Raw genomic sequence first — 26,120 nt, 5'->3', positions numbered from 1 at the left:
CCATTCTTTCCCGAGTGATGATGACGAAGTGCCGATGAGAAAGGAGTGAGCAAGGCGGGCCCTGGGGCCGCCCTTCCCTCTAGGCGAGGGGCTGGCAGGGTCAAGGTTCACGTCCCTGATCGCAGTGCAGAAACCCTGAGCCTGTGAGCAGAGGGTAGAGTTCCTCAAAGCCTGTGGAAGGCCTCAGATGAAAGGCGCTAATTGAAAACATAATGACACCTTTTGTTCGGCGTGTTAATGAAGCGATTTCTGATGCAATTAATCCCGATTCCTCTCGGAAGGTGATTGCAATTAGTCCCCGCCACTAGAGCCCCTCGGGCCCCACGTCAGGCCCACCCAACAAGCGCCCAGAGGGGGGACGGCGAATCCGTGTCCCAGGCGCAGACCATCCTGGGGAGTCCAGCTGCAAAGTGCTGTAGGGACAGCACCCCTGAGTGTGTGAAACGTGGCAGGCGGAGTCCCTGCAGCTCACCCAACCCAGCCCTTCTGTATTTATTCCACGTCACCTGATGGCGCCCCACTTCCTCTCACATTCAAACCAAGGGTACCTTGTCCTGACGTTTTGGGACCCTACCCAGGCCCTGCCCTAAGAGGTGGCCATCCTCTGACCCTCAAAACGTCTGGAAGCAGGTGCTGTCACTGTCCCCACTTTACAGATAGGGACGCCGAGCCGTGCAACCACAGCCCCTTTGCTGCATGGGAGAATTATGTTCCAGAAAGGAGTGCAAACTGGCTTCCTAGGCACGGCTGAGCTCAGAATCATAAGGAGCCTGGCTGCCCTGGGTTAAGGTTTAAATCAAGGCTCCTCTTACTGGCTGATGCTTTGGGACGAGTCACATGACCTCTGTGAGGTTTCCTACTCTGGAAAATGGGATAACAGTAGGGTTGTCATGAGTATTATGTGAGATAATGTGGGTTCATGCAGATTGCAGACTCTGAAGAGCCCCTGCCACAAGGACAGGGCTCATTGCTGTCATCAGCATGGCCCCATCCCCCAGAGTCCTGTGGTCCTGTGCCCGTCACAGCCACTGGACCCTCCCCAGGGGGGTGCCCAGGGGCAGGGAGGAGGGTCTGTGCGAGACACTGAGTCACTTAGTTGGTAAGTCCCTACAGAGACCAATGCCAACCTTTGAATAAGGTCACCCTCTATACATGGATTAAGGTCGTGCCGTGTGGCTGATGTCCCTCACCACCCGCAAGAAGCAAATGTAAATCTTCTCTGGTGAAAAGTATCTCAGTAAGCCTCAAATTATCCCCGTCTTCTCTTACACACAATGTCTGGCACTCGCTAAAAGTCACTGGGCACCCGTGGGGACGGGACAAGGTACACAAAAGTCAGATACAGAAGACAGTAATGACCCTTAATGGCTCCAGGTGGCAGAGTGGCTCCAGGTAACGGAGTTATCAGACAGATATGATAATAACTGCACTCACTGTGTTCAAGCACATTGAAGACAAGCTTTTGACAGAGGATTAGAAGAATAAAAAAGAACTGAGCCGTTTATGACTGAAAAATGTAACAAACGAAAGAAAGAGGTCAAAGAGTCCATCTTCCTGCAGATTAGACACAGTTGAAGAGAGGTTTAGTGAAGCAGAAAATATCAGAAGGAAGAGAGTAAACAGAGAGTAACGGGCATGGGAGAGGTAGCATGGAGTTCTGACATGTGCACGCTCGGAATACGAGGGGGATAAAATGGAACAGGAGTAATATTTGAAAAGACAATGGCAGAAGATATTCCAAAAACTGACAGCAGACATCCACACGTCGACTCGAAGCCCCGTGACCTCTAAGCGGGGTAACACAAAGAAAATTGTGGGTTAGCACAGTCCTGGTCCATTCAGGCCTCTGTAAAGAAAGAGCGTAGACAGGGGAGCTCGTAAACAACGGAGATGTATTCCTCACAGTCCTGGAGGCTGGAGGTCTGCGATCAGAGTGGCTGCGTGCTCAGGTTCCCAGGAGGGCCCTCTCTTGGACTGCTTCTCCGGACATCTTGTATCCTCAGCTGGCAGCGAGCGGATAGAGGAAACACCCTTGCTCATGACCTTTAGAAAGTCACTAATGGGCACTAATCCCATCACGGGGGCTCAGCCCTCATGACCTCCTCCTCTGGTCCTAATCACAGCCCCCCAGGAGCCCCACCTACTGACGCCATCACACCTGAGGGTCGGGATTCAGCGTATGAATTCCGGGTACACACACCTTCAGTCCCAACCGGTATTTTATGGTAAAATGTCTGAAAACCGGAGCCACATAGATCCGAAAGCAGACAGAAGACCGAGCTCCATGGAAGGTGGAGTGGTGACACAGAAGCTGGCTTCTCGCAGGGACGGTAGGGCCCGGAAGGTGGCGGGTGGTAACAGAGACAATTCTGTGACCCAGGAAAACTGCCTTTCAGGCAGCGCCACGACAGACTCTGACACAGGCAGAAACAGGACCCTTCGAGATGGAATCCCAGAATGAAAAGCGATGAGGTTAAGTAGGCAGAAACAGCTGTGAGCAGTGAGGGCGTGACACTACGGGGGTGAAAGATGCAGGACAGGTAACCTGGAGACAGGGTGCATGGACTTGGAGGGTCTGGGATGCTCCCTCTGTCCTGGAAGATGATGGAAATCAAACTAATACAACACTCGGATAAGACAAAGACCCCTGTTAGAAGATCCGGGAAAACCACTTCAAGGTCACAGTGGTGGGCACATGGGGCACTGACCAAGGTAGACAGTATTTCGGGTCATAGAGTGTATCTTAACTTGAGTTACCTAAAGTCTACGTAGAGTCAGTCTTACCTTGTATCAAATTGAGAAAAAGATACCTATCGTAGTGACAGATAGTTACTTTCCCTTGGGATTTTCATGGGATTCTAACATGATTATAGATGAAAGCGTTAGGCTGTAGCCGGATAACTTAACGACCAGCTCTGTGCAAAGCATCCTGGGTATTTCCTGTGTATATATTTTCACCTCTTCTAGTCTGCAAACTTAGGCAACACTTTTTTTAAATGCCTTAAAAATATAATTTGTCCTTTACCTCTATTATCAATGTGAATTTAAAAAAAAAAGGTCTTTCTTGGGGCGCCTGGGTGGCTCAGTCAGTTACATATCTGACCTCGGCTCAGGTCATGATCTCACGGTTGGTGAGTTCAAGCCCCGCATCTAGCTCCACACTGTCTCTCCCTCTCTCTCTGCCCCTTGCTCACTTGCACTCTCTCAAAAAATAATAATAATAACAATACATTTTAAAAAGTCTTTCTTGGGGCGCCTGGGTAGCGCAGTCGGTTGAGTGTCCGACTTCAGCCAGGTCACGATCTCGTGGTCCGTGAGTTCGAGCCCCGCGTCGGGCTCTGGGCTGATGGCTCAGAGCCTGGAGCCTGTTTCCGATTCTGTGTCTCCCTCTCTCTCTGCCCCTCCCCCGTTCATGCTCTGTCTCTCTCTGTCCCAAAAATAAATAAAAAACGTTGAAAAAAAAATTTTTTTAAGTCTTTCTTAAAAAAGAGTCCTACAGTTGTTTAAGTTCTAACGTAATAGATGGGAAAATGGAATAGTAAAACATCAATCCAAAAAACGTCAAAGAAATGGAAGGAAAGAATAGAGGAACCCCATTTTTCTCTGTGAGTAAAATGGTGGGTTTGCAAATACGTTGATCATTAAAACAAATGAAAATAGATAAGCTGCTGTAATTAAAGGAAAACAAATTGACGGGTTAAAGAAAAGCCCCAGCTGCATGCAGGTCACAGACGATAGATCTACAGAGCGTAAGGGTGGAGAAAGTTGCAAAAGTGGAAAGACGTGGGGAAAAAGCCTTGGAGTTACTCGTCAGGAGGAAACCGGGGCCTCTGTTACCATAAGAATCCCGAGTCTGGGGCGCCTGGGTGGCTCAGTTGGTTTCGGCTCAGGCCACGATCTCCTGATTCGTGGGATGGAGCCCTGCATCTGGCTCTGCGCTGAAAACACAGAGCCTGCTTGGGATTCTCTCTCTCCCTCTCTCTCTCTGCCCCTCCCCTGCTCACTCTCTTTCTTGCTCTCTCCCTCTCTCTGTCTCTCTCTCAAAATAAATAAATTAACTTAGAAAAAGGGGGCTCCTGGTTAAGCATCTGACTCTTGATTTCGGCTCAGGTCATGATCTCGAAGTTCATGAGATCAAGCCCCGCATTGGGCTCTGCACGGAGGGCTTGGGATTCTCTCTCTGTCTCTCCCTCTCTCTCTGCCCCTCCCCCATTGTCTCTCTCAAAATAAATAAACTTTTAAAAAAAGAATCCTAAATTTGTGTGCACTTAATAATACAGCTTCAAAATATCTAGGCAAAAGTTAGTGGCACTGAAAGGAGAAATAAACAAATAGTCAATTAACGGCAAAATTTAGCGAACCCCTCTGAGAACATTTAGAGCAAGCAGACAGAATGCCAGCAAGGAACTAGAGGATTAGACGCACAGATTCAACAAGCCTGACCTCCCTGAGACGGGTCTGAAACCGAAACCAACCACGGCTGCGTGCCCATGACCTTCAAACACACGTAAAACCTGCGTGAAACGTGGCCGGAGGCCGAACCTCCAACCAGGTCGCCCCACACTCCAGAGGTAGAAAATCCGAGCAGTGAAGCTAGAAATCTGTCACCAGGAAAGTAAGGAAAAGTCCCCACAGGTGTGGAAGTTGAGTAAGAACTTCTGCCTGAGCCTCGGGTAGGAAAGGAATCCCATGCTGGTTACCAAGTATTCTGAGCTGAGCCCGGGAAGCGGCAGCTGAAGCCGCAGCCACGCGGGATGCAGGGTCCACCCTGACATGCCCGTGAGAGCGGAAGCAGGGAGGAAGCCAGCGGTCTGAACCTTCATCTCAAGAAATTAGACGAAGAAGTGAAATGAAGCAAAATAGAAAGGAGGAAACCATCAAACCAAGAGGAGAAAGTAAGGAAATGAAAATGGTAGAATTAACCCAGACAGCAGCTGACTCTAAACTCCCAGCTGATCAGACAGAGCAAGAGGGAAAACCACAGTCCGCGTCAGACGTGAAAACTCGGCCTCACGACCGATCTCACCCAGCAATTCAGTGCATTACCTACAGTTTATAGCAACATATTTGAAAATCTTCCTAAGATGACAGAAATGCACAACTGAGCAAAACTGCAGAAGAAAATGTGAGCTGCTTCGTTAATACAAGCCAATTTCCATTCAAATCCTTATCCCGAGGGCACGCGCACCCGTGGTGGCCACACAGGAAGTTCTACCCGCCGTAAGGACGAGTTGGAGCTCACCCCTATAAACTTGTCCAGAGAGCCAAACAAGGCACCCCATCCAAACCAGCTGGAACCCTGAAGGAGCAGAAAGGGTGGGCCGCTGTATGCCAGGCTGCTCGTAAATAGATGAAGAAACACCTGGGGCGCCAGGGTGGCTCAGTCGGTTCAGGTCCGACTACAGCTCAGGTCATGATCTCCCAGTTCGTGGGTTCGAGCCCCGCGTCGGGCTCCGTGCTGACAGCTCAGAGCCCGGAACCTGCTTCGGATTCTGTCTCTCCCTCTCTGTCTCTGCTCCCTCCCCGCTCATGCTCTGTCTCTCTCTGCCTCAGAAATAAATAAACCTTAAAAAAAAAATTTTTTTTTAATCGCCCCCACTTGAGAACCACTAAACTACAGTAATTCAAATGGGTGGTTTGGGAGCAAAAACAATCAGATGCACAAATGGGGCAGAATAGCACAGAAAAAAAGAGGTAATGTTTCTTTAAAATTCATCCTCATGGAGGTATCGCTTTTGTCCAACAGAATTCTCCCACTTCACGCATCCAGCTTGATAAACCTTGTCATATGCGCACGGAGCAGAGTAACGCTCTGTGGCCAAGGTCAGCGCACCACAGCCCGCGGCCAGAGCTGACCTGCCACCTGCCTTTTGATGGCCTGCAGGCTAAGAATGGTTTCTGTGTTTTTAAATGGCTGCATGAGTATCTATATTAATAGCCTCAATTTCACTTCTTGGCCTGCAGGGTCTAAAATATGTCACCGTCTGACCCCTTGGCAAACTTTCTGCCAAGAAAAGTTCCAAGTTTGCCAAGCCCTCCCTAGGGTAATGGGGGAAGGACCATCTTTCCAGTAGATGATGCTGGACTGATGGGGTGCCCTTCAGGAAAAAAGGTGAACTGGCCCCTACCCCACCCCACACCCCAAAACCAGCTCTAGGTGGAACGTTTTCAGCGCGTGCCGGGGGCTTCCTGCCCGGGTTTGGGTACAGCGGGCAGTTCAGACGGGGACAAGGTGAGTGGGGGGTGCGGCCGGCAGAAGGTTCGAGAGACACAAAGCGCCCTTTTCCGGGAGCAGTCTACAGGCTGCAAAGTCCCGAGAAGCTCTTGCAAAAGCTCCGAAGCACATCCCTCAGGGACCCCCTAATTTCCCGGTTCTGTGAATCCCGTGTCTCTCGCGTCCAGCTCTCTCCGAGCCCCGCCTCCGTGCCCGGTGTCTGAGCGACTCGGTGGGGCTGGACAGCACTGACAGCTACGTGAACCGAACGAATTTGGCAACACTTCTCTTTTCCTCTCCTCTCTTAGCAACTATTCAAAGGCGGCCTTTTTATGGGTAATATCAGCAGTGCTGGAATCTGGAAGAACTTTTTTCTGTGCAGTCTTGCAGGAAAGCTGATAGCAATTCAATTAGAAAATGCAAATGAGGTCACATATTTCCCACCGGAGTGCTGAATCGCCCCTGAGGAATCAGAGCAATATTCTGGCCTAACAGTAAATACTGAAGATAAAGTTTCGCGTGCGGCTGTCAGCTGACTGGCTGCGGTGGCGCTTGGAGGCGGCAATATGGGACCTGTGGGTATAGTTTGCAAAAAAGAAACTGTTGTTTATGAAACTAATCCTGGCTCTTAACGCGCACGTCAGCGTTTATGAAAGCCACGCTCAGCCGAGCGGCGCCCACACCCAGCCGGGCCCAGAGGCCGGCGCGGATCTTGCCGCGAGGTATCTGCTTCCCCACGTGTGTGGGCCGAAAGCGTCCCCCTGAGGAGTGTATGTTGGGGTCCTGGCCTTCGGCCGCTGGGAGTGAGACTGTGAACGGGTTTTTGTTGGAGTGAGGTCCTTCAAGGGGGCCCCAATCCAGTGACCGGCGTCCTCGGGAAAAGGGGACGTCTGGACACAGGTGTGCACGCAGGCAGAGCTCTCTGGAGGTGGAGACGGACAGCAAGTACGTTTCTGTGAGCCGAGGAGGGCCAGAGGTTGCCGGCAAAGCACCAGAGTCCAGGAGCAAGGCCCGGACACGTTCTCCCCCTCGGCCCTGGGAAGAACTAACCCCTGCTGATACTTTGACCTCGGACTACCGGCCTCCAGAACCCAGACGGTAAATGTCTGCTGTCGACACCCCCCAGGCTGTGGTTCAGTGGCTTTCAGCAGGTGTGTGGCCTCATCCGCCAGCCGAGCGGAGGGCAGACAGACCCCGTGTAACCCCCCAGGGCTCCGGATGCCCTCCAGTCCCCTTCACACAGCCGCCTGGGTCCCCAGTACAGTGAGGACAAGTGTGGCCAAGACTTTGGTGCTTTAGGCCTCACGGTCCAGCAGCCTTCCTCTCTGTGGTCCGTCACTTCTCCGTCTCAGGGTCTGCCCCCCAGACCCACAGTCTGTCACCCCTGCATCCTGAGCGCAGGCCAGAACCCATTACCAGCATCACCAAGGGCACCCAGGTTGGTCCCCGGTGGAGAGGAGGGGAGAGCCGGTTCCCGCCGTCCACCCGAGAGATGGTAAGGCCAGCCGGGTCAGAAGAGCCCCCAGGTGAGCGCCTCAGGGCTGTCGTGCCCCTGCCTGAACCCTAACACCCAGATTCGGCGGTTTCAACCGAAGGGGGGCCCACATGAGGCTTTCCGTGCGAGGTGTCGCCTTGGGAAAGCACCCAGGGAATGGAGTGTGTGTCTTCAGAAAGAACCTTCCAGGAGATGCCTCAGTGGTCAGCGAGGTGCAGACAGGGTCCGCGGTTCTCCGTGGGGAGCCGAGTGCTCACGCGCCCCGTGCTCCCGTGGGTTCAGCCCACGTCACCGCACGCGGGGCCTGCTCCTGGCGGGACCGCCCCGGGGAAGCCACATGTGCAGATTCTCGTGTATCGCCACACCCGAGACCCGCACAAACCGCTGGGCTGGTCCCCGTCCAGAGCCGGAGCTGGCGGCCACAGCCCGGTCAGCGCCCCCACGCCCGTGGGTCTCCAGGGGTGAGCAAAACTTCTCAAACTCACGGCATTTTAACCGTTTGTTGGCATGAAGCGCGCAGCGATTGTTCTCATTGGTGGAAGGTGCCTCTCGGCTTCCTTGTCTGTCTGTGGTCTCGGAGAAGGGCCCTTGGGGCAAGTGTGACTCGTCCCCGACCCTGCCTCTCCTGGCCTGCGGTCAGTGGGAGGCACCAGGGAGAAGGTTAAACGTAGATGATGTTTCAGGCTGCGAACGGCCCTGAACAGGTGCCCGGGTCAACCCTTCCTTTTGCAGAGGGGGGGCGGGGGGACGGGGCGGTGGTGACAGGGCCTCTGCAGAGCCAGCGAGAACCCCCATGATGTGCCCGGCCAGACCCAGCAGGGACACTGCCCCAGGCACTATGTCAGCGAGACTTGATGGGGAGTGAGCCGGAGAAGTCCGGGTGGCTCGCTGCTGATCCGCACGGCACCGTGGACCCCACACGGAGGGCCACTGCCAGGCCAGGCAAGGAGGCTTCCGGGGAGGCAGTCAGAAAAGTCCCAGGTCAGGTCCCTTCCCAGGGGAAGGACGACGGAGTGCTGCCGCGTCCCCACCAGACAGCACCCTGCCGCAGGCTCTGTTCTGTGAGGCGGGGACACCACCGGGAATTGGGGGGTGGGGGCTGAGCAGCAGACAGGGGCCGCTGCTGTGTCCGGGGCTCAGGAAGGTGACGTCTGAGCTGAGCCCTAAAACACGAGAAGAAGCCGGCACTCCAGACAGAGGCCTCCTCCCACCCCGGCTTCTCCGTCCTCTGGCAGAATCCCGTCTCGGCCCCACCAGGCCTGGGCTGAGGGGCCGCCGGCACTCGGGGTGCTTCTCCATGCGCTGCCCCCCCGGGGGCCAGGTGGGCGGAGACGGCGTGCACGCCTGCGACCGTGAGCCCTGCAGACACGCGTGTGCCCGTGTGTGCCCTGCTCACCCTCACCCCAGGGCCTGTGGCTCTTGATGGGGCCAGTGTGCGTGCGTGAGCGTGTTGGGGGCCTTGCAGAGAACCTCCCCCCCGGAAGTGTGGGGCGTGAGGTGTCCACGCTGCCCTCCTGTAGCTGTTTCAGATGAAAATCGAACCGGGTTTCCAGACCAGCACAGGTTTCTGGTTCCTTCCAAGGCCTGGGCTCCCATTTGGTATTTGGTTAAATACACAATCCTTACTCCTGAAGTTGTTTGTGAAAACAACAGCGACGGGGTCACGGGCACTTTCCACCACGACAAGAGCCCCCAGCACGGACAGGGACACCTGTGAACCTGAAACCCGTCGGCGGGGCGCTGACGTGGCCTGGAGCCCGTCCCGTGGGCCCCACGTCCGCGGTAGACGCTGGGAATAGACTGGAGGGCCAGAGTCCCCAGGTGCCTTTCAGGGGGAACATAACGGGAAGTCAGCTTGAGTTAAGGCTCTCCGTCAGACCCTTCCCACGTCCTCACCAAAGCCTTCCAGAATCCTCGACGCTGGCGAAACTGACCGTTTTTCTCACCCATTGACGCCCATGTGCGAGAGTCCATTCGGTTCCACTGCTAACAGCTCCCAGAAAAAGTGACACAGATTGGCTTAACTTGCTGATTTAATTTCATTTGGTTTTTTTACCGCGATCGTATTTTTTCCTATAAATGGAAGAATAATCCCGTGTAAGATGTTTGTAACCAAACAACTTCCGTGATTCTCTAGAGCAAGTTCTCTACCAGGGCGTTCAGATAAGACTCGAGGCATTTTGGGTTGTCACAGCAGGGGGAAGGGGGTGTTTCTGGCATTGAGTGGGTGGGGCAGGATTGCCACCCAACCCCCTACAAATGCACAGGACGGCCACACCCCAGAGAATGACCCAGTTCCAGATGTCAGGAGTGCCGAGGTGTGCAGGCCCCGGTCTGGAGACGGGCGCTGGGGGCCGTGGGCCAGCTGGGGAGGCGGGGACGGTGAGCAGGCTGGCCGGGCACGCGGCAGTGAGCCGAGGGCACGCACGCACACGCCCGTACGCAGGAGCCTGTCTGGACGTTGTGGGGTCTCCTGTCCTGCGCTTCTGTGCTCGGATGGGGATCCTCATCATGGCCCGCGAGCATGATGCCTGCACACAGACTGCCCATCTCGCTGCTCTCGGGTTTGTCTCGTGTCTTCATTGTGGGGGGGAGACGAGGCTTAAGGGGACAAGGGCGAGCTTTGAGGCGTTCGTGAAGAGAAACGTGGTTTGGACCCCACTTGGGAACAGCATGACACCTTCCCAACAAAACGGCGCCGACGGGAAAAGTCCCTGAGCAGCGGTGACTGAACTCTTTCCCGCAGGGCCGCTCACAACTCCCCGACCTCGGCGGCCTGCTTGACCCCGGTGGGAGGGGGTGTCAGGACCGCCCTCGGTGTCTGCACTCGCCCTACCGGCCACAGGGCAGAGAGGGGCCAAGGGCCAGGCCCAGCTGCAGCTGCATGACGGGACCGGTCACTGCACCTTCCAGGACCCCCACCTGGCCAGGTGTGAGCGAGGGCTGCACCAGCCCCTCCCTCCCTAAGTGGCCTGGGCGTGCCTGAGCGAGGCCAGGGGGCCCCCCACTGTCACCGTCACTAAGACTCCCCTCCCAGATAGATACTTGAAGGCACAACCATGCTGCTCTGTTCAGGAGACCTCTCTTTGTACGCTCTCCGTGGGAGTTTTCAGAACGACCTCCCTCCCCTTCCTAGAAGAGATCGGAAGTGAGGAATACCATAGCGGTGCATGGGGGAGACAGCGCCTTCTTCCACGCAGCAGTGTCGCGGGAAGAGACTCCACTAAGCACCTCTCGGAACCAACCTCATGCAAATGTGTGTTTAGAATGGCTTGCGTGTTCTCTTTGCTGGAGAACGGGGATGCGTCTCCCTTGTTTCATTTTGTGTTTGGTAAATACCACTTTACTTTGTCCATCCTGAGCTACCATGGAAACCAGCCAGAAGGGTGCCGACACTACCCTAGTTAAATATTTCAAACATACATGCTTGCAGGCGGACATGTACCGGTTTTCAAATGCACGTCAAAAGGGAAGAGAGGAGTGAACGATTGGTGTAGACTTGAGTGCCTCTTTCGTTAGGAACCTAACTGCCCTCAGTGAAAGTCAGGGCCACGTGTGACACTTGGGTGGGGGGCACGCTATTTATGGACGCACCTGTAACTCAGAGCCGCAGGGAGGCAGTGAAATCAGGAGGGGGCGGTGAGCCAGAGGCAGAGGCAGGAACGACGCTCGGGTTCAGGGGATAGACCCTCACCGCCCTCGTGCCGTCAGAGGTGGGGCCAGTTCACGGCGCAGGATGGCACGTCACACCCCACTCAGCCTCCGACCGCAGACCCCTGTGTAACCGGCCACCTTGGAACCCCCGCCCCTGAGTCTCGTGTTTATGGCTGAGATTGGCCACGTGTTTACCGAACAGTAGGGCCACCCGAGAGCAGTCAGATGAGCTTGTGCAAATAGGCATGTGGTCACTCTGTGCGTGAGAGGTCACAGGTGCCCCGGGAGCCCATACTGGACCCCGGCAGAGGCAGCTTGGCTAAAAGGAAAGACGTACCAGCTGCGTTCTCTGGAGACTGCTCAGTGTCATGAGAGGGAAGGGCTGGTTTATTTTTGGAAAAAGAGAAGCTCGCGGCCTCACCAGGGCCCCCAGAGCCTTCCGTCCCGTGAGTGCAGATGTTCCTGTCCCGGGAGGCTGGGGGTGACAGGGGTCCGCAGGGCTGCACTGCCGGTCAGAGACATCAGGTGGCCCGGGGACCTTCCTCAGGAGGCACCGACTCGGGGAATGCAGACCAAGGGGGAGGGGGCAGGCATGCCTCGGGATGCCGACCAGGACCCCCTTGGTTAAGAAGACGTCTCTAGGACATCAGACACTGCACCCACGTGGCATGTCCCACAAGGAACTAACTTGAAAATGTTTCCATTGATTTTTTCATCGAATCAGATGGACTTGTGCTCATGCTCTTGGCTCAAAGTGGAAGGAATTTGAGGTGTGAAGGGAGCATCCAGCCTAGGACCTGAGGACGGGGTGGGCTGGGCTGTCGGGGACGTCAGGCTGTCTGTCGTCTGTGACCCCACCCTCAGGGGTCGGGGCTGCTGGGCACCCCTTAGAAACACAGCCCTTGGGATCTGGCATGTGGGAATGTTGAAGCCGTTCCCGGGTTTGTGCCGCCTCCTGGGAGGAGTGACTTCTGAGCCACGGCTCCGGAGAGTGGCCCACGCACTCTGTACCCATCGCACTTTGCAAAAGCGCCAAGTGTCCCCGCCCGACGACCGTGCGTGGGAGCGCAGTCCCGGCTGTGCTCCAGAGCCCGGGCTTTGCACTGGGCTCCTCCCACCCCGCCTGTCTGTTCAAGAGGCTCTTCTCTTGGCCTTGCCCACACACTGCTGTTTCTCTGGTGTCGCTGGGCATCACGTCTACGCCCTGTGGGGTTGGTGCTTGACTCCAATGCCCCCCTCCCCCTGCCGAGCGTGTCCACCGTGCAGACCCCTGGACCCCACCCTGCAGAGCCCACTGTGTTGGGTCAGGAGGGGGTGTGGCGGGACCTGCCGTCTGCATCCCTGTCGCAAGGAAAAAGGGACGCTGTTACGTATTCACACACTCACCGCTTGATGCCCACCTCCAGCCAAGATGGCGGGGAAGTCACCCCAGGGAGACACCTGGAGATTCTGTCCCGAAGGCGGACGCTTGATTATTTATGCCCCCTGTTTACCTTCACCTCTGATGTTTTATGAGTCAGCCCGTTTACTTACAGCCAGTGCTCACGCTCGGCTTAATAATTCTATGCCCCTAACAGGTGAATGGTTAGATAATAGAAGAATGTGATGAATTATAACCTTTTGCACGTCGATTGGAGGTATGGATGATTATAGCCTTCCCCTGGCACGATTTTTCTTTCTTTTTTTTCCCCCTTTTTCAAAAAAAAAAGGCGATAATTTAAATCCTGCCTCAGGTCAGTTTTGCATTATTCACCTTTCGCTGGTGAATTGATGATGGAGGGAAATGACCCAGCTTCTTCCTCATATTGAGGAATCCCTGAAGACTTCACCTGGAGGTCACACTCAATTACACTCAGAGTCAGACACAGAGAACAGCCCTCTGGTGCACGGAGAGCAGGACCGGGCGGCACAGAGCTGCCGGGAGCGTGGGAGAACAGTGTGCCGATTGAGGGGCCGGTGGGGGGAAAGCCCGCCTGGGGAGAGGGCCTCGCAGGTGGCTGTTGGGGTGCAGGTTGGGACGGGCAGGGCTCGGGGGTGGAAAGGATGGTTTCTTCTAACATGCAGCTTGCCCGTGAACTCGGGGGCCTCGGTCTCGCTGAAATGGAAGGCTGCGGTCCTTGGCGGGCCGTCCTTCTGTTCTCAGGTCCATTACCTCCCACCTCTCTCCCTAAAATAACAACCCCTGTGCTGAGTGCAAGGGCCAGGTCACATTATCCCTAGGAAGAGAGGACACCTGCCTTTGGGACTTGCCCAGAGAGCCTGCCGGGAGGGACCTGCCAGGGCCACACAGGTTGGCCTGGAGGGACCTTAAGGCCACCAGTCCTGGGTCCCCCAGGCCCCCAGGTGCCACAGACCGTCTGCAAAGGGACCAGCCCCACAGCCTGTGCAAACACAGGATGGCGTTCTGTCTCCTTGAAGTCGGTGTCCGCTGACACAGGGAGTCCAGACTCCAGCCCAGCAGGGGGATGACCCCTCCCCAGGTCGTGGAGTGAGGCTGACCCCCCCAGGTCAGGGCCTCAGCCCACACCCTGCACCCCAGCTGTCCAGGTGGCCCCAAAGCACAGAGCTCATCCAGCCCCGTGAGCCTGGAGACCAAGGCCCAGAGGCTGTAAGCGACCCCCCGAGGCCCCACTCCCGGCACTGGGACGCCCGCCTGAGAAAGTCCCCCTAAATCCCGGTCCCAGAGCAACGTCAGCAGAACGAATCCAGTCCAGAGCACTGCTGATTCAGACTCAGCGGGGAGAGGCGATCGGAAACGGGAAACACTTTGTGAATAAAGCTAATTAAGAAATAGCGGATTTAGGGTTTCACGAGTGAGAGTGTGGCTCTGTGTGTCTGCACCGCGAGACACGTCTCCCCAGGTGGCTGGGCTCCACACCCTTCATCTGCCCCTTCTGGGAGATGCCCGTACATGCTCGGGGCGGGGTGGGCCGTGCCTGGGGCGCCTGGGCACCAAGAGTGTGCAGCCTTGAGCAGGGGTGTGGCTGGGGTGTTCGGAGGGGAGGGGAGGGGAGGAGAGGGTGGGGCGGGAGGCAGGTGGGGCTCTACCCGTGTGGCCAGGGAGACCAGCAGCCCAGGTAGTGAGGGGTGGGGGGTCCCCCCCTGCCCCGTCGTACCCTAATCCAGGACAGGGAGCCCACCCATCCCGCAGCCGGGGGTAGTGCCCTGCCCGCCTGGGGGAGGCCACCGTGGCAGATGGCGTGCCAAGCTCGATGCCAAGGTGGACACTCACGCCTGCCCATGTCCGGACAGGGCTCTGGGATGGGCCCATCCAGGGACACCAAACCCTGCCTCCAGCATCCAGGAAGTCTCCTCCCTGGGCTGTCCCCCCCTTCCCCACCCACCACCGCCCCCTGGCTCAGCCCCGCCCTCACTACTAGGCAATTTGGACACATTCCTTCTCCTCCTTGTGCCTCAGTTTCCTTAACTGGGATACAAGGTTATGGGACAGTCCTAAGCCCACCTGCCCCTCTGAACACTCGGGGCTCATTCCAGGCCAAGCCACCACCCCCAGGTGTCCAGGCTAACGCCCCCCGACCCTGCTCTCTCTGCACCCCTGGGAGTCCAGTCCAGCCTGCAGAGCCCCCTCCGGCGTGACCCTTCTTGGGTTTCCCTCCCCACCGTGAGCCTGACAGTAGGGCTGAAACCCCGCCATCCGCCCTATGCCCTCGGTGTCACCTTGTCACCCACACTGCCCCCCGGAAAGGGCTTCCTCGTTTCACAGAAGAGGAACCAAGGCTTGGGGGTGCAGGGGTCAAAACAAATACCGGCAGGGCCAGTGAAGAGCAGCCCGTGTCAGACCAGCCCTGTGACCCCGAAAGCCTGCAACATCGCCCCCCAATTCTACTTTATTTCTAGGCCCCGAACAGCCCTTGAATTTCATGAGGGCATCTGCCTGATTTTTGAGGCACCCACACCGTCCTGCTTCCACATCTGCCCCCTTCTTGGCTACTCATTCTTCCGACAACAAACTCCTATTCACCCCTCAGTACCCCCCCTCAGGTAGAATATCCCCCTGAAGCATCTATGCCTTCCCAAGATGGCCTGAATTGCAGTGCCAGCTCGAACCCGCCTGTTCCTGGCTCGTGCTGATCGCTGTCCCATGGAGAGTGTGGCTGTCCTGAGGACTAAGTCGGAGATTACCTGGGCCCACGGCGCCCCCATGACCCGTGACAGCCATCACTGTCATCAGGGCTCCTGGCCTGCCACTCCACACGAGCACTTGAGGGTGGAGGTTGAGGGTCACTTACTCGGCGCTCAGGAAGCATGGGGAACCCCACGTTTACGTCTGTCCACTGAGTTTGCTCTGTGCCGAGTGAGTGCCCGTGAAGCCCTACGACCTCCCGGGCAGGGCAGCACCCACAGCGTGGGGCCAAAATAATGCCTCGGCCCCCTGCGGGCAGGGTGTGTCCACAAGCTGTCCGCACCTCTAGGAAGTTAACGTCTTAACCACACCTTCTTGGGCATCCAGTAAGAGGACAGCAGGACCAAGAGATTTCCTCAGGGCTCTTTGTTCTCCGCATGTGCAGGTGTGAGCTTGGCCGGATCCAACGGTCAGTTCAGCAGCGAGGACCCCCCCGCCCCGATCCCTGCCAGTAATGACCCTTCTAGCTTGGATGAGACTGTAAAGACCCAGTGATGGGGTGTGGCCAGCCTATCATGATGCCGGGCTGTCGGTTTGGGGAAAATTGTAGTGTTATAGACACGCACACAGCATACAAACACACACGCACGTACACGTGTATGCATGTCCTCGTGCACACACGTACGTACCTGCGTGCATTGCACATACACGCACACACACGCACGCACCAATATACACCTGTATGTGCACACGCACGTATATAATTTCTAGCAACAGTGGCACAGAGGTCACGTTCACTCCGCTGTCCGGCACCTGGCCATCATTTACTCAGAAATACAGAATTTGGGAGCGCGTTGGGAAAATCCGCGGGTGTCATCCGTTAGGAAATATTTTTGAGAGTAACTGGAAGCATTATTTGTAACTAGCGCAATTGTGCATCGGTGTTTAGGCGCCGTGTTCCGAGTGGGCCCAGGGTGACCGCGTGTCAGAACGGCACGCTTGCTCCAGGGGGGCAACCGATCATCTGCACCAACGTTTCTGCCCGGAGACGTGGGCGTGTCTTCCAGGCTGAGGCTGCACGGGTCTGGCATCGATTTTCGCCAGATTTTGTTATTATATGTGTCTCACAGCTTTAAAATAGTAGCAAATATGTGCAATTTATTTAAACAACACTAGGGAAATTAACGCCATGCAAGCTCATCCTCAGCAAATGAAGATAAAGCAGTTCAAAAAAAAAAAAAAAAAGCAGCTTTATGAAAACTCTTTAAAACCCCGAGGCTGAAATAACAAAGGACTCAGGTGAGCATTCTGCCTGCTGGCGCCCAAGCCTTGCCGGTGGGGCAGACCTGTGTTCTCCGCACCATCACTGGGGGAGACAGCGGGGGAGCCACAGATGGCCAGCACCCCCTCCCCCGGCTGTGCTTGTGGCCGGGGCTCCCTGGCATCTTGTGCAAGGCTCCCAAGTCCAGCAGGCTGCCCTCAAGCCGACACGCTTAAGAACAAACACTAACCCTGTCCCTCCTCCCGGGGCAGGTGCCCAGGGACAGGCGAACTATTTAGCTGCGAGCTGAGAAGCCCCCAGACTGGGCTGTGGAACGCATCAGTCACCTGGGGGCTCCTTAACACAGACTGCAGGCAGTTCTCCGGGAACGCTGACTCCTGCTGCGCCTCCGCACACATGACTTGAGGACGGGTAAAGGGGATGTGACTTCCAGGCAACGAGACCCACGAGTGAGGGGTGGCACTCAGCCAGGGGCTCCAGTCTTGAGGTCTGACTCCCAGGTTCAGATCCTGTCCCTGCCCACTGAGCTGTGTGACCTTCTGAAGTGACTCGACCTCTCTGAGGCCCCCTCTGTGCCTCCCTAGGAAAGTGGGCTTGAGGACACGTCCTGCTGAGTCGGCGAGGGGAGTTCAGGCAGAGACCGCGAGGGACGCTCACGGCCCACAAGGCGTCAGCTACTCATGTGGGCAGGGAAGGCAGTTGTCTGTGCCCGGGCTGTGAGGGGACCGTGTGTGGCCAGGACCGTTCTGAAAGCGGTTCTGTGGTTCTCTGTGAAGCTCACGGAGGAAAGTAAGGATGCGACCCCATCGCTGTGTCATCCTGAGAGCCGGAAGATGAGTCACAGCAGCCACTGGTTTGACGTGAACAGAAGTCAAGGCCCCCGGGGACGTGCACACCTCGCGTGGCCCCTCTCCGATGAAGGTGGGGAGTGGTGGACGAAAGACTTGTGGTTTTAGTTGCCTCAAACGCTCGACTGCAGGAGCTCGGGCCGGGAGTCCGCTGGGGCCTGGGGGGCGTCCCAGAGGGGTCTCTCCTTCCCCTGTGGCTTGTCCACGTGGCATTGCCCATGGATTCGGGAAGAGTTTACCTTTTCATCAAGTAGGCAGTTTTGTCCACATGTACTTAACTTATTTCTAAGCAGTTCTTTTGCAAAAAAAAGAAAGTGGGCAAGGTCCTGGGTCCACAGACGGCAGTGCTCAGACCACCCAGGCCCATCTTGCTGGCAGAGGGTGGGACCCGCCGTGGCTAGAGGCAGGTGGACCGTGGCCAGGTGCCGTGGGCTGTCCTATTCCAGGTCTGTCTTTGCCTTGCGAGCCGTGGTGTGCAGCTGGCTCCAAAGCAGTCAAACGAGCACCAGCCATGAAAACAGTGCCGGGGCACCCGGAAAAGGAGCAAGGAGGTGGCACACACAGAGACACCGTGCGTACTCGGAGCTCCGCACAGACGCCGGGCGCGCGCGTGAGGGTCCGCAGACACCGCGTGTGTATGTGAAGCTCTGCTGTGGCTCCTTTAATTTAGAAATTAATATAGAAGCTTTTTAATATAGAAAGTCATACATGTTGCAATATTCAGGAATATAGAAAGGTAAAAGGAATAAAGTAAACTTGGGGAAAGCTCCCTGGAGAGCAGAGGAAACGAAAGTTTACATTTTGATGTTTCCTTCCAGTCGTTTCTGTGTCCTTACACACACACACACACACACACACACACACACAAATAGGGACTTGTGTATACTCTGTTGCCATTCTCCACGTACACTATTTGATGGACGTTCGTCATGTCCCCATCTCCAACGGGTAGCTTTTAATGACTCTGTAATATCCCAAGATACAAACATAGCATTCTGCATTTGACTACAATCTAGGGGCGCCTGGGGGGTTCAGTCAGTTAAGCATCCGACTTCGGCTCAGGTCATGATCTCACGGTGCGTGGGTTCGAGCCCCGCGTCGGGCTCCGTGCTCACATCTCGGAGCCTGGAGCCTGCTTCGGATTCTCTCTCCCCCTCTCTCTGCCCCTACCCCACACACGCTCTGCCTCTGTCTCTCTCTTTCTGTCTCAAAAATAAATACACATTAAAAAAATGTTTTTGCCTATTATTTGCGGCTATCAGATCTCCAGAGGTTTTTTTCCGATTATTTTCATTACTTGATGTATACATAATATCCATAATATTATTACAAAAACATCTGCAGTGAACGTTTTATATGGAGATGTTTGTTTGCGTGTAGTGTTTTGGGGACAGATCTCCAGCTGTGGAGCTACTGGGGGTTTTTTTCCTAATTTTTTTTAATTGATGTACAGCTGACAGCAAGGAGCATTTTTGAGGCTGTTGATGGACTGGCCCAAAGCAGCAGAAGGCTGTGGTTAGCCCCCAGCAGCATCCGGTCAGGGCTCAGCCACCATCCAGTCCCAGTGGCTGCCCCATAGGCAGGGACTCTGATGGCTTTAGTTGCCATAGCAACCCTCTGAAATCAGTGTTGTTATTGCCAGCCCCGTTTTATAAAAGCAGCTGGAGTTTGGAGGGACAGAGCGACTCGCCCAGAGTCAGTGGACCTTAGGGTGCACATAGACACAAGACACCGGGTCTGCCTAACGCCGGCTCCAACACCCTCAAACACCGCTTGAGCCGACTAACACGGCACAGTGCACAGGACTGAAGATCCATTCATTTAATCTTGTCAGTTTGATAGGTGAAGAGAGTACGTCACTTCAGTTTGCATTCATTTGATTAACGGAAGATGTGAACATTTTTAATAAGCTTACTGATTTTTTATTTTGCCATGACTTTCTATTCATGTCCTTTCCTGTTACCAAAAAGATTTAAATTTTTTATTGATTTGTAGGAACTCTTTATATAGTGAGACTCTCCATCCTTTGACAGATTTGTTGTAAATCATGTTTACCGGGGTTATCAACTGTGTTTAGGGTGTGTTTTCATAAACAAGAACTTTAAATTAAACTGTGTCTTCCAGGACGCCTGGGTGGCTCAGTCAGGTAAGCGTCCAATTTCACTCAGGTCACGATCTCACGGTTTGTGAATTGGAGCCCCGTGCTGGGCTCTGTGCTGACAGCTCCGAGCCTGGAGCCTGCTTCCAACTCTGGGTCTCCCTCTCTCTCTGCCCTTTCCCTGGTCCAACTCTGTCTCTCTCTCAAAAATGAATACACATTAAATAATGTTAAAAAAATAAAAATAAATAAATAAACTGTGTTTTCCCTTGTGATTTTTTCCCCATTCTTCTGTTGCTTGATTTTTTTCCCCCTAACACTTAGCCACTTTCCCAAGCATCATCCAGTCTCTCTGTGTTCATCTAGGACAGAACAGATTCTCTGAACAGATGCCTTTTCCTCTGCGCAGAACTTAACCAGACTTCTTTGCCTCTTCTCTCCCCCCTCCGACTAATGCTGCAGAAAGGGAAGCCGAGTGCAGGTCTGGACGCCTCTCAGCCTCCGAATGACACGCTGTTGCCGTGGCCCCAGCACCAGAATGCCAACGGGCTGAGGAGACAGAAACGAGACTGGGTCATCCCACCCATCAACGTGCCGGAAAATTCCCGCGGGCCCTTCCCACAGCAGCTGGTGCGGGTAAGTGGAGACCCCTCCTGCTGGCTGGGGAGGGTCTTAGCTCAGTGCGTCCTCTCCTCCGGGATCTTGCAGGTGAGTCTGGCGGGCTTGTCCTGGAGCGGGAGCACGGGATGGTCTGCACTCGGTGTCCAAGAAGGTCAAGATGGTAATGAGACGGCACGAGACAGAGATCAGAAGGGCAGCCTCGTCCTCCAGGGAAGGGGGGTCCGGCCGCACTTGGGTCGGCTCGCCTGTGCTGATGGAAGGGGGCGGGGTGGCGACTTGGGCATGGCCTTTGTCCTCTGACACCCTTCTTTGCTCACACTCTTTTCCAATTACGACTAAGACGCTGGATGGTGGAAAGACGGCGTGTCTGTGCTGGGGATGACGGTGGCGGTGGAAAGTTCCGGAACTTGGGACGGAGACTGTGACCCCAAATTTGGGGCTTTTGCATCCCTAGTGGGGGGTAGGGCTCCTGCAGTGCACGAGCTCCCGGCCCCCTCCCCAAAGGTGCTTTCCCTGGGAGAAGGGAAGAAGTGGTTCTACAGATCTGTGTTTCAAAGTCAAGGCCATCAACTAGCACTTCCTCCTTCCCTTTGGAGAAAATTGCAACCCATTGCGGGCAATACTTTGGTAAAAAGACGGTGAGGATCCTGTTTAGCGCCCCATCGTTGGGGAGCGCCTCACCCCACTGGGCGGGGTGTTGCTACGGGTGGCCTTCCTTCCCGGGGGCTGCTGAGCCTGTCCTGTCTCCGCTGCACCCACGCAGGGAGCTGGGCTGTGTGTTTCAAATGCAGACACGTTGCAGAGCAAGGCAGCGGGCCCCGGCAGCCAATGCCCCTCCACACACGCCACGGCCTCGGTGCCCTGGCCACAGAACCTCACGGCCCGGCGGGCACTGCACCTGAGGTGGTGACCTGAGACAGGACACTTGTGCTCATCCCCAAGCACCAAGCCCCTAAAACCCTCGGAATTTCCTGCCCCTTGAGAGCGCTGGAGTTGTCTTTTGTCATGTTAATGGTGACTTTTGGAGAGTCCCCTAAGGACTGGGGACTGGTTGCCGGTTGCCAGGGGAACCGACTCCGAGAGGGGAGACCTTACTTTCAGCCCTGCCCCCCAAACGCCTGGGACGGGGAGGGGCTGGAGGTCAAGTCTGTTGCTAGTGGCCAGTGACTTAATCAACCAAGTCTGTAATGCAGCTTCCATAAAAACCCCGAGGGACAAGGTGTGGAGAGCCTCCTGTTGGCGGCCCGGGGAGGGGCAGGGAGCCTGGCATGTCCGCATCTTACCCATCGGGGGTTCCTGACTTACACTCGTTATGACAATCTAGCGAGTAGACTTGCTCTGGGCTACGAGGGGGTCGTGGCAGGCCCTCTGGGTGGGAGCCGCCATGTGGGACTGAGCCCCTCCCTGTGGGACGGACACCTGCTGTTTTCGCAGCCCGAGTCAGAATAAACTGTGTCAGTTAAACTTCAGACACCCAGCCGGTGTCACAGGATTGCTTGGTGGGGGAGCCCCCCACCCTCGGGGGTCAGAAGTGTGGCCTGTGTTGCAGGCGCATGAGGGCGCAGGAGGGACGCGGGACAGTCTTTCCACTCGTGGGGAGAAGCCACCCTCTGACCTCAGTTCCCCCTCCCCTGTGAGACGGGGAGCTCGAGCTTTCCAGAGCCCCTCCTGCCCTTGAGTGTCCTGAGTGTTGGGAGGTCCCTGTGCTGCAGGCACAGACTTGAGCGAAACACTCAAGACGTGAACCCCAATCTGGGGGTGGAGTCCCAGGATCCCGTGTTCAAGGTCAGTCTGCCAACCCCCGGCCACCGACAGGATGAGGGTGCTGATGACTTAGCTCTGTGGCCCCCACGTGCGTGCGCCCTCTCCGCCCTCTCTGCCCTCCGGACCCGTGTCTGACTAGCACTCGTCATCCACCCACCTAGTGTTTTTTTGTCAGGGATTCATTTTTAATGTAAATTATGCTAAGAGGAGACTTTATTTGCGGTCACAGTTGGAAAGCTGGCATTGGTGGCTGCGAGGAAGGCTGACCGAGAGACTCGCAGAAGGCAGAGAAAACACAGCTGTCGGTGGCTGGCTGTGTAATTGTCAGCCTCAGAGCCTGAAGGCCGCCTGGGACTTGTGTCTAAGGGAGGCGAAGAGCAAATATCAGCCTTCCAAAGAGGCCGTAGTACCAGCAGCTTCCTCTCGAATGTCATCAGGATGGAAAGCCAAGTGGAAGGGGGGCCGGCTTGCCGTTGTGTGGTTCAGTCTTACTTACGGCCTCGTGCTTTGCACTGCTCGAAGATCAGCTGGTAGGAAGCAGTTGCTCTGACTCAGGGGTCGCCAGACTTTTTCTGTAAAGGCCAGATAGTGGCCGTTTTAAGCAGCCAGCCAGGTTCGGGTTCAAATACTCAACTCTTTGCGGTACGAAGCTGCTGTAGGCAACGCGTAAACTATCCCCGTGTCTGTCTTCCAATGAAACCTTATTTACAGAAACAGGCGCTGGGCCAGATGTAGCCCAGTTTGACAGGCGCACATCCAGCTTACCTCCCAGCATCTGGGAAGCACCCTGGCCCACCTCCCCGGCACTTGGCGGGAACCTTGTAGTGAGTGCGCGACCTTGTGATGGGTACCGAGGGCTCTGGTCTGCTCACGCGCCGCAGGTGCACGCGTGATGTTGTGCGTGCATCCTGGCACTTCTGGAATGTTCTGCTGTCCTGGCTTTCAGAGTTTCTCAGGTTAGTGGTCCTAGTAGGGACACACGAATCTTTCCTCCTCTGCGCCCATCCGTACACAGGCTGTGAAAGGTACCGTAGGCAGATCCCCCGACCCGCGAGGACTCCCAGGGCCTGTCCCCTCCTGGATGATGGAGAAGAAGACACTTCTGTACTTTCTACCCGAGGGACCCGCTGTGGTCTCAGGGGCCGGTCAGTCATAGCTGGAGGCAAGAATAGCCAAGTCTCCCCCGCTGGCCGAGCCTTCGGCTCCCACACGGCCCGTGGATGCATTGATGGGGGAGAGGGTTGGTCACAAGGACATCTGTGTGCTCTGATGGGGGCCGCAGCATCCCGAGGACCCCCTTGTCGCTGACACGTCTAACCTGGACCTCGAGGAAGGAAACGGGAACGTGGCCTCAGGTGTCCGCCGAGAAAAGCAGGGAACCGGTGGCACCAGCTCAACCTCGCTGTCCCCTGGCCCGCCCCGTGGCTGTGCTTTTGAACAAATTTGTCCTCCGCTCCGCGGACACCCTGGTGTGTCCAGCAGCCCCCATAGGGAGGGCCACCTCCATGCTGGGCACGGCCACTCCAAAACAGGCCACGAGCTGAAGGATAGGGTGTGGGTTAGTGTTAGCTGACTGCTATCAAGGGCATTCCCGGAATTTTAGAACTGAACACAAGACGGGTTGTTTCCTGCTCCTGTGAAGGTGGTTTGGGGGAGGGGGGCTCTGTACCACGGTCACTCGCGGCCCTGGAATGAGGGCTGCAGGACTGGCTAGGCCTGGCCGTGGCATGCACTGATTTTGCCTGAAGTCCACTGGCCGAAACCAGGTGTGTGGCCGTGCCTTATCGCAAGGGCCACGGAGAAACGGGGGCCAGCTGTGCAGGGAGGGAAGGGGATGTGCGTCTCTGCCCCCCGGAAAGTTCCCCTGAGAGAGCACGTGTGTCCTTTCGTCTGTGACGCCTCCCCTGTGCCAGGGGGACGGGACGAGGGGTGGCCTGACGAGAGGTCAGACCTGACCCTCCAAGCCTGGTCTTCGCCCCACGGCCCCCCTTGCTTTCTCCACAGCACTTAGTACCACGTGACTTCATGATTGCTACTTACGCATCTGAGCACAGGCCTCCCGCGCCTCTAGTGTTGTAAACAGCAGGCCTTACCTTCATTGAATGAGTGATGGAAGCAAAGCCCAGTGGGGGGCGCTGTCTGGGCGCCCAGCGGCTCACACACCGTGGAGGCCGGGACACCAGGGTCCCGGCAGAGATCTCGGCCCCTCCTGGTGGGCCTTCAGAGTTTCTTGACTGATGGTGGAGTACTTTCCGTGGAACGGAATCCCAAGCCGAGCTGGGATCTTATGGGGAGATGCATCCTCAGCAGATGGAAAACAGAATCTCCCTACAGTTTCTGTAAGAGATTTGTCTTTTCCAAGTGCACGCCCAGTGATCATGTCAGAACTCGGGGCAGAAGCACACACACACGTGTGCACCCGTGCCATCCCACGTGATAGCACACGCGTATGACACCCACACTGTCATGTGCTCACCTCCTGCCTCCCTCCTCCTCTCGCTCCCTCCCTTCCCCCCATTCAGCTCTTACCTAGCCCAGGCAGGGGTTTGGGGAGGCTTCCTGCCCCCGTCTCTGTCTGCAGGACGTTGATGAGTTTCCTGTCCCTGTTTTGGGGGAAGTTGCTCCAGAAAGAAGCCCGAGTCCCAGCAAACGTGAATACAGCTTGATGGGGCCGGGAAGCCAAGCGAGGAGCACTTTGAGGTTCAGCTGGGATCAGCTGCAGTTGTGTGCTCATTAAGGCATTTCATTCTGATAAAATATGCTAAATGAAAAACTGGGCAGGAGAGAAGCAGGCAGAACGTTCTTCCCCAAAAGCCTCTGTTAATTACAGGCTTTTTCCTTGGAAGGACTAGCATTAGTTCTGCGATGCAGGGAGAATGAATAAGCGACTTGGGTGGAGGAGAACCCTGAAAAGGGAAGGCTGGCCACGACGGGCTGGGCCGCCAGGAGCGGGGAGTGTCTGCGGCACGGTATGGAAGCGCTCCTGCGGGCGTGCCCACCGGAATTAGGCCGCCGTCTAAATTTAAGTGGGGAGGGGAGAGCAGCCACATCACAGAGGCAGCACTCGGAAGCTCCGGGCTGTCCCTGCTTCAGAGCCGAGGGGGGGACACTCGCAGGCGGGCTGATCCCCTGGGAAGCCGGAGACCCTGTGTTCTGGGAAGGGGCAGGAGGGGATTTTCCCTGCTCCTGAATCCCGGCTCTGGAAGGGACGGTTTGGGGCCAGCTGAGGTGCCCAGCACCGTGCAGGCACCGGAGATTCCGAGGGAGAGGACTAGAGCGCTTTCCGGCTCCGAGGGCCTGCGGGCAGGCCGCCTGCTGCCCGTCATTCAGAATTTGGTCCCTTCGCTACCGCGGTTGGGATTCCTTCATGTGTACCTTCGTGGAGGGTTCTGAAAAGCCACTTGCTTTCCTAGCGTGTGTGTTAGGTTTGACTTCTGGCAAGATTCGGAATGAGGATAAAATCAGACTTCTAAGAAGCCTAATAAAAATTCAGAACTTGTTACCTTGAGAGGTTGTCCGGGGCAACTGTAGGAACCCGCTCAAGATGATGAGGAAGAAGGCTGTGCTACCGGGAAACGCGTCCTTCAATTTCAGAAGTCGGTATTTTAACAGACAGCAGCTCGTGCAAACCTGTCCTCGGAGCAAGGCCTGGAAAGGAGATCGTCACATAATCGCTTAGCACACAGGGTAGCCACGCGGCAAAGGTGAGAGATGAGCGGGAGGCCGTTTCTAGAGCAGGGAGCTCACGAGAGCACGGCTGCAGGGGGCTCAGAAGGACTGCCAGAATCCGCGTCCCACCTACCAGCCCAAGAGAGCTGAGAAGACCGGACCGGTTCGCATTTTCCAGGATAAGTTTGGCTCCTGTTCTGTGCACAGGTGCCACGTTGCTTCATATCCAACCACAAACATTTGCCGACCTGTGTGGATGCGGATGGGTGGGGTCTCTGCAGAGCTCCGTGAGCGATGTGTCCTGGGCCGGGGTCGGCACTGTGAACGTGTGAGACAGGGACACGGAGAGTCACCCCGTATCCGACCCAGGGTAGACCCTCCATAGATGTTG

At 55.9% G+C, this 26,120-nt stretch overlaps 1 protein-coding gene across 1 annotated transcript in view; it reads left to right on the top strand.

Annotated features, from left to right (window-relative positions):
* The window catches only part of CDH4 (cadherin 4), a 537,076-nt gene that overhangs the window by 384,832 nt on the left and 126,124 nt on the right, over positions 1–26,120 (top strand). Inside the window, exon 6 of the mRNA XM_047852619.1 lies at positions 20,138–20,311. Coding sequence (XP_047708575.1) covers positions 20,138–20,311 — 174 coding nt within the window. The remainder of the gene's footprint in view (positions 1–20,137; positions 20,312–26,120) is intronic.

Source organism: Prionailurus viverrinus, chromosome A3, assembly GCF_022837055.1.
Source record: "Prionailurus viverrinus isolate Anna chromosome A3, UM_Priviv_1.0, whole genome shotgun sequence".
NCBI classification, from domain to species: domain Eukaryota; kingdom Metazoa; phylum Chordata; class Mammalia; order Carnivora; family Felidae; genus Prionailurus; species Prionailurus viverrinus.
This window is presented reverse-complemented; position numbering and strand designations above follow the sequence as displayed.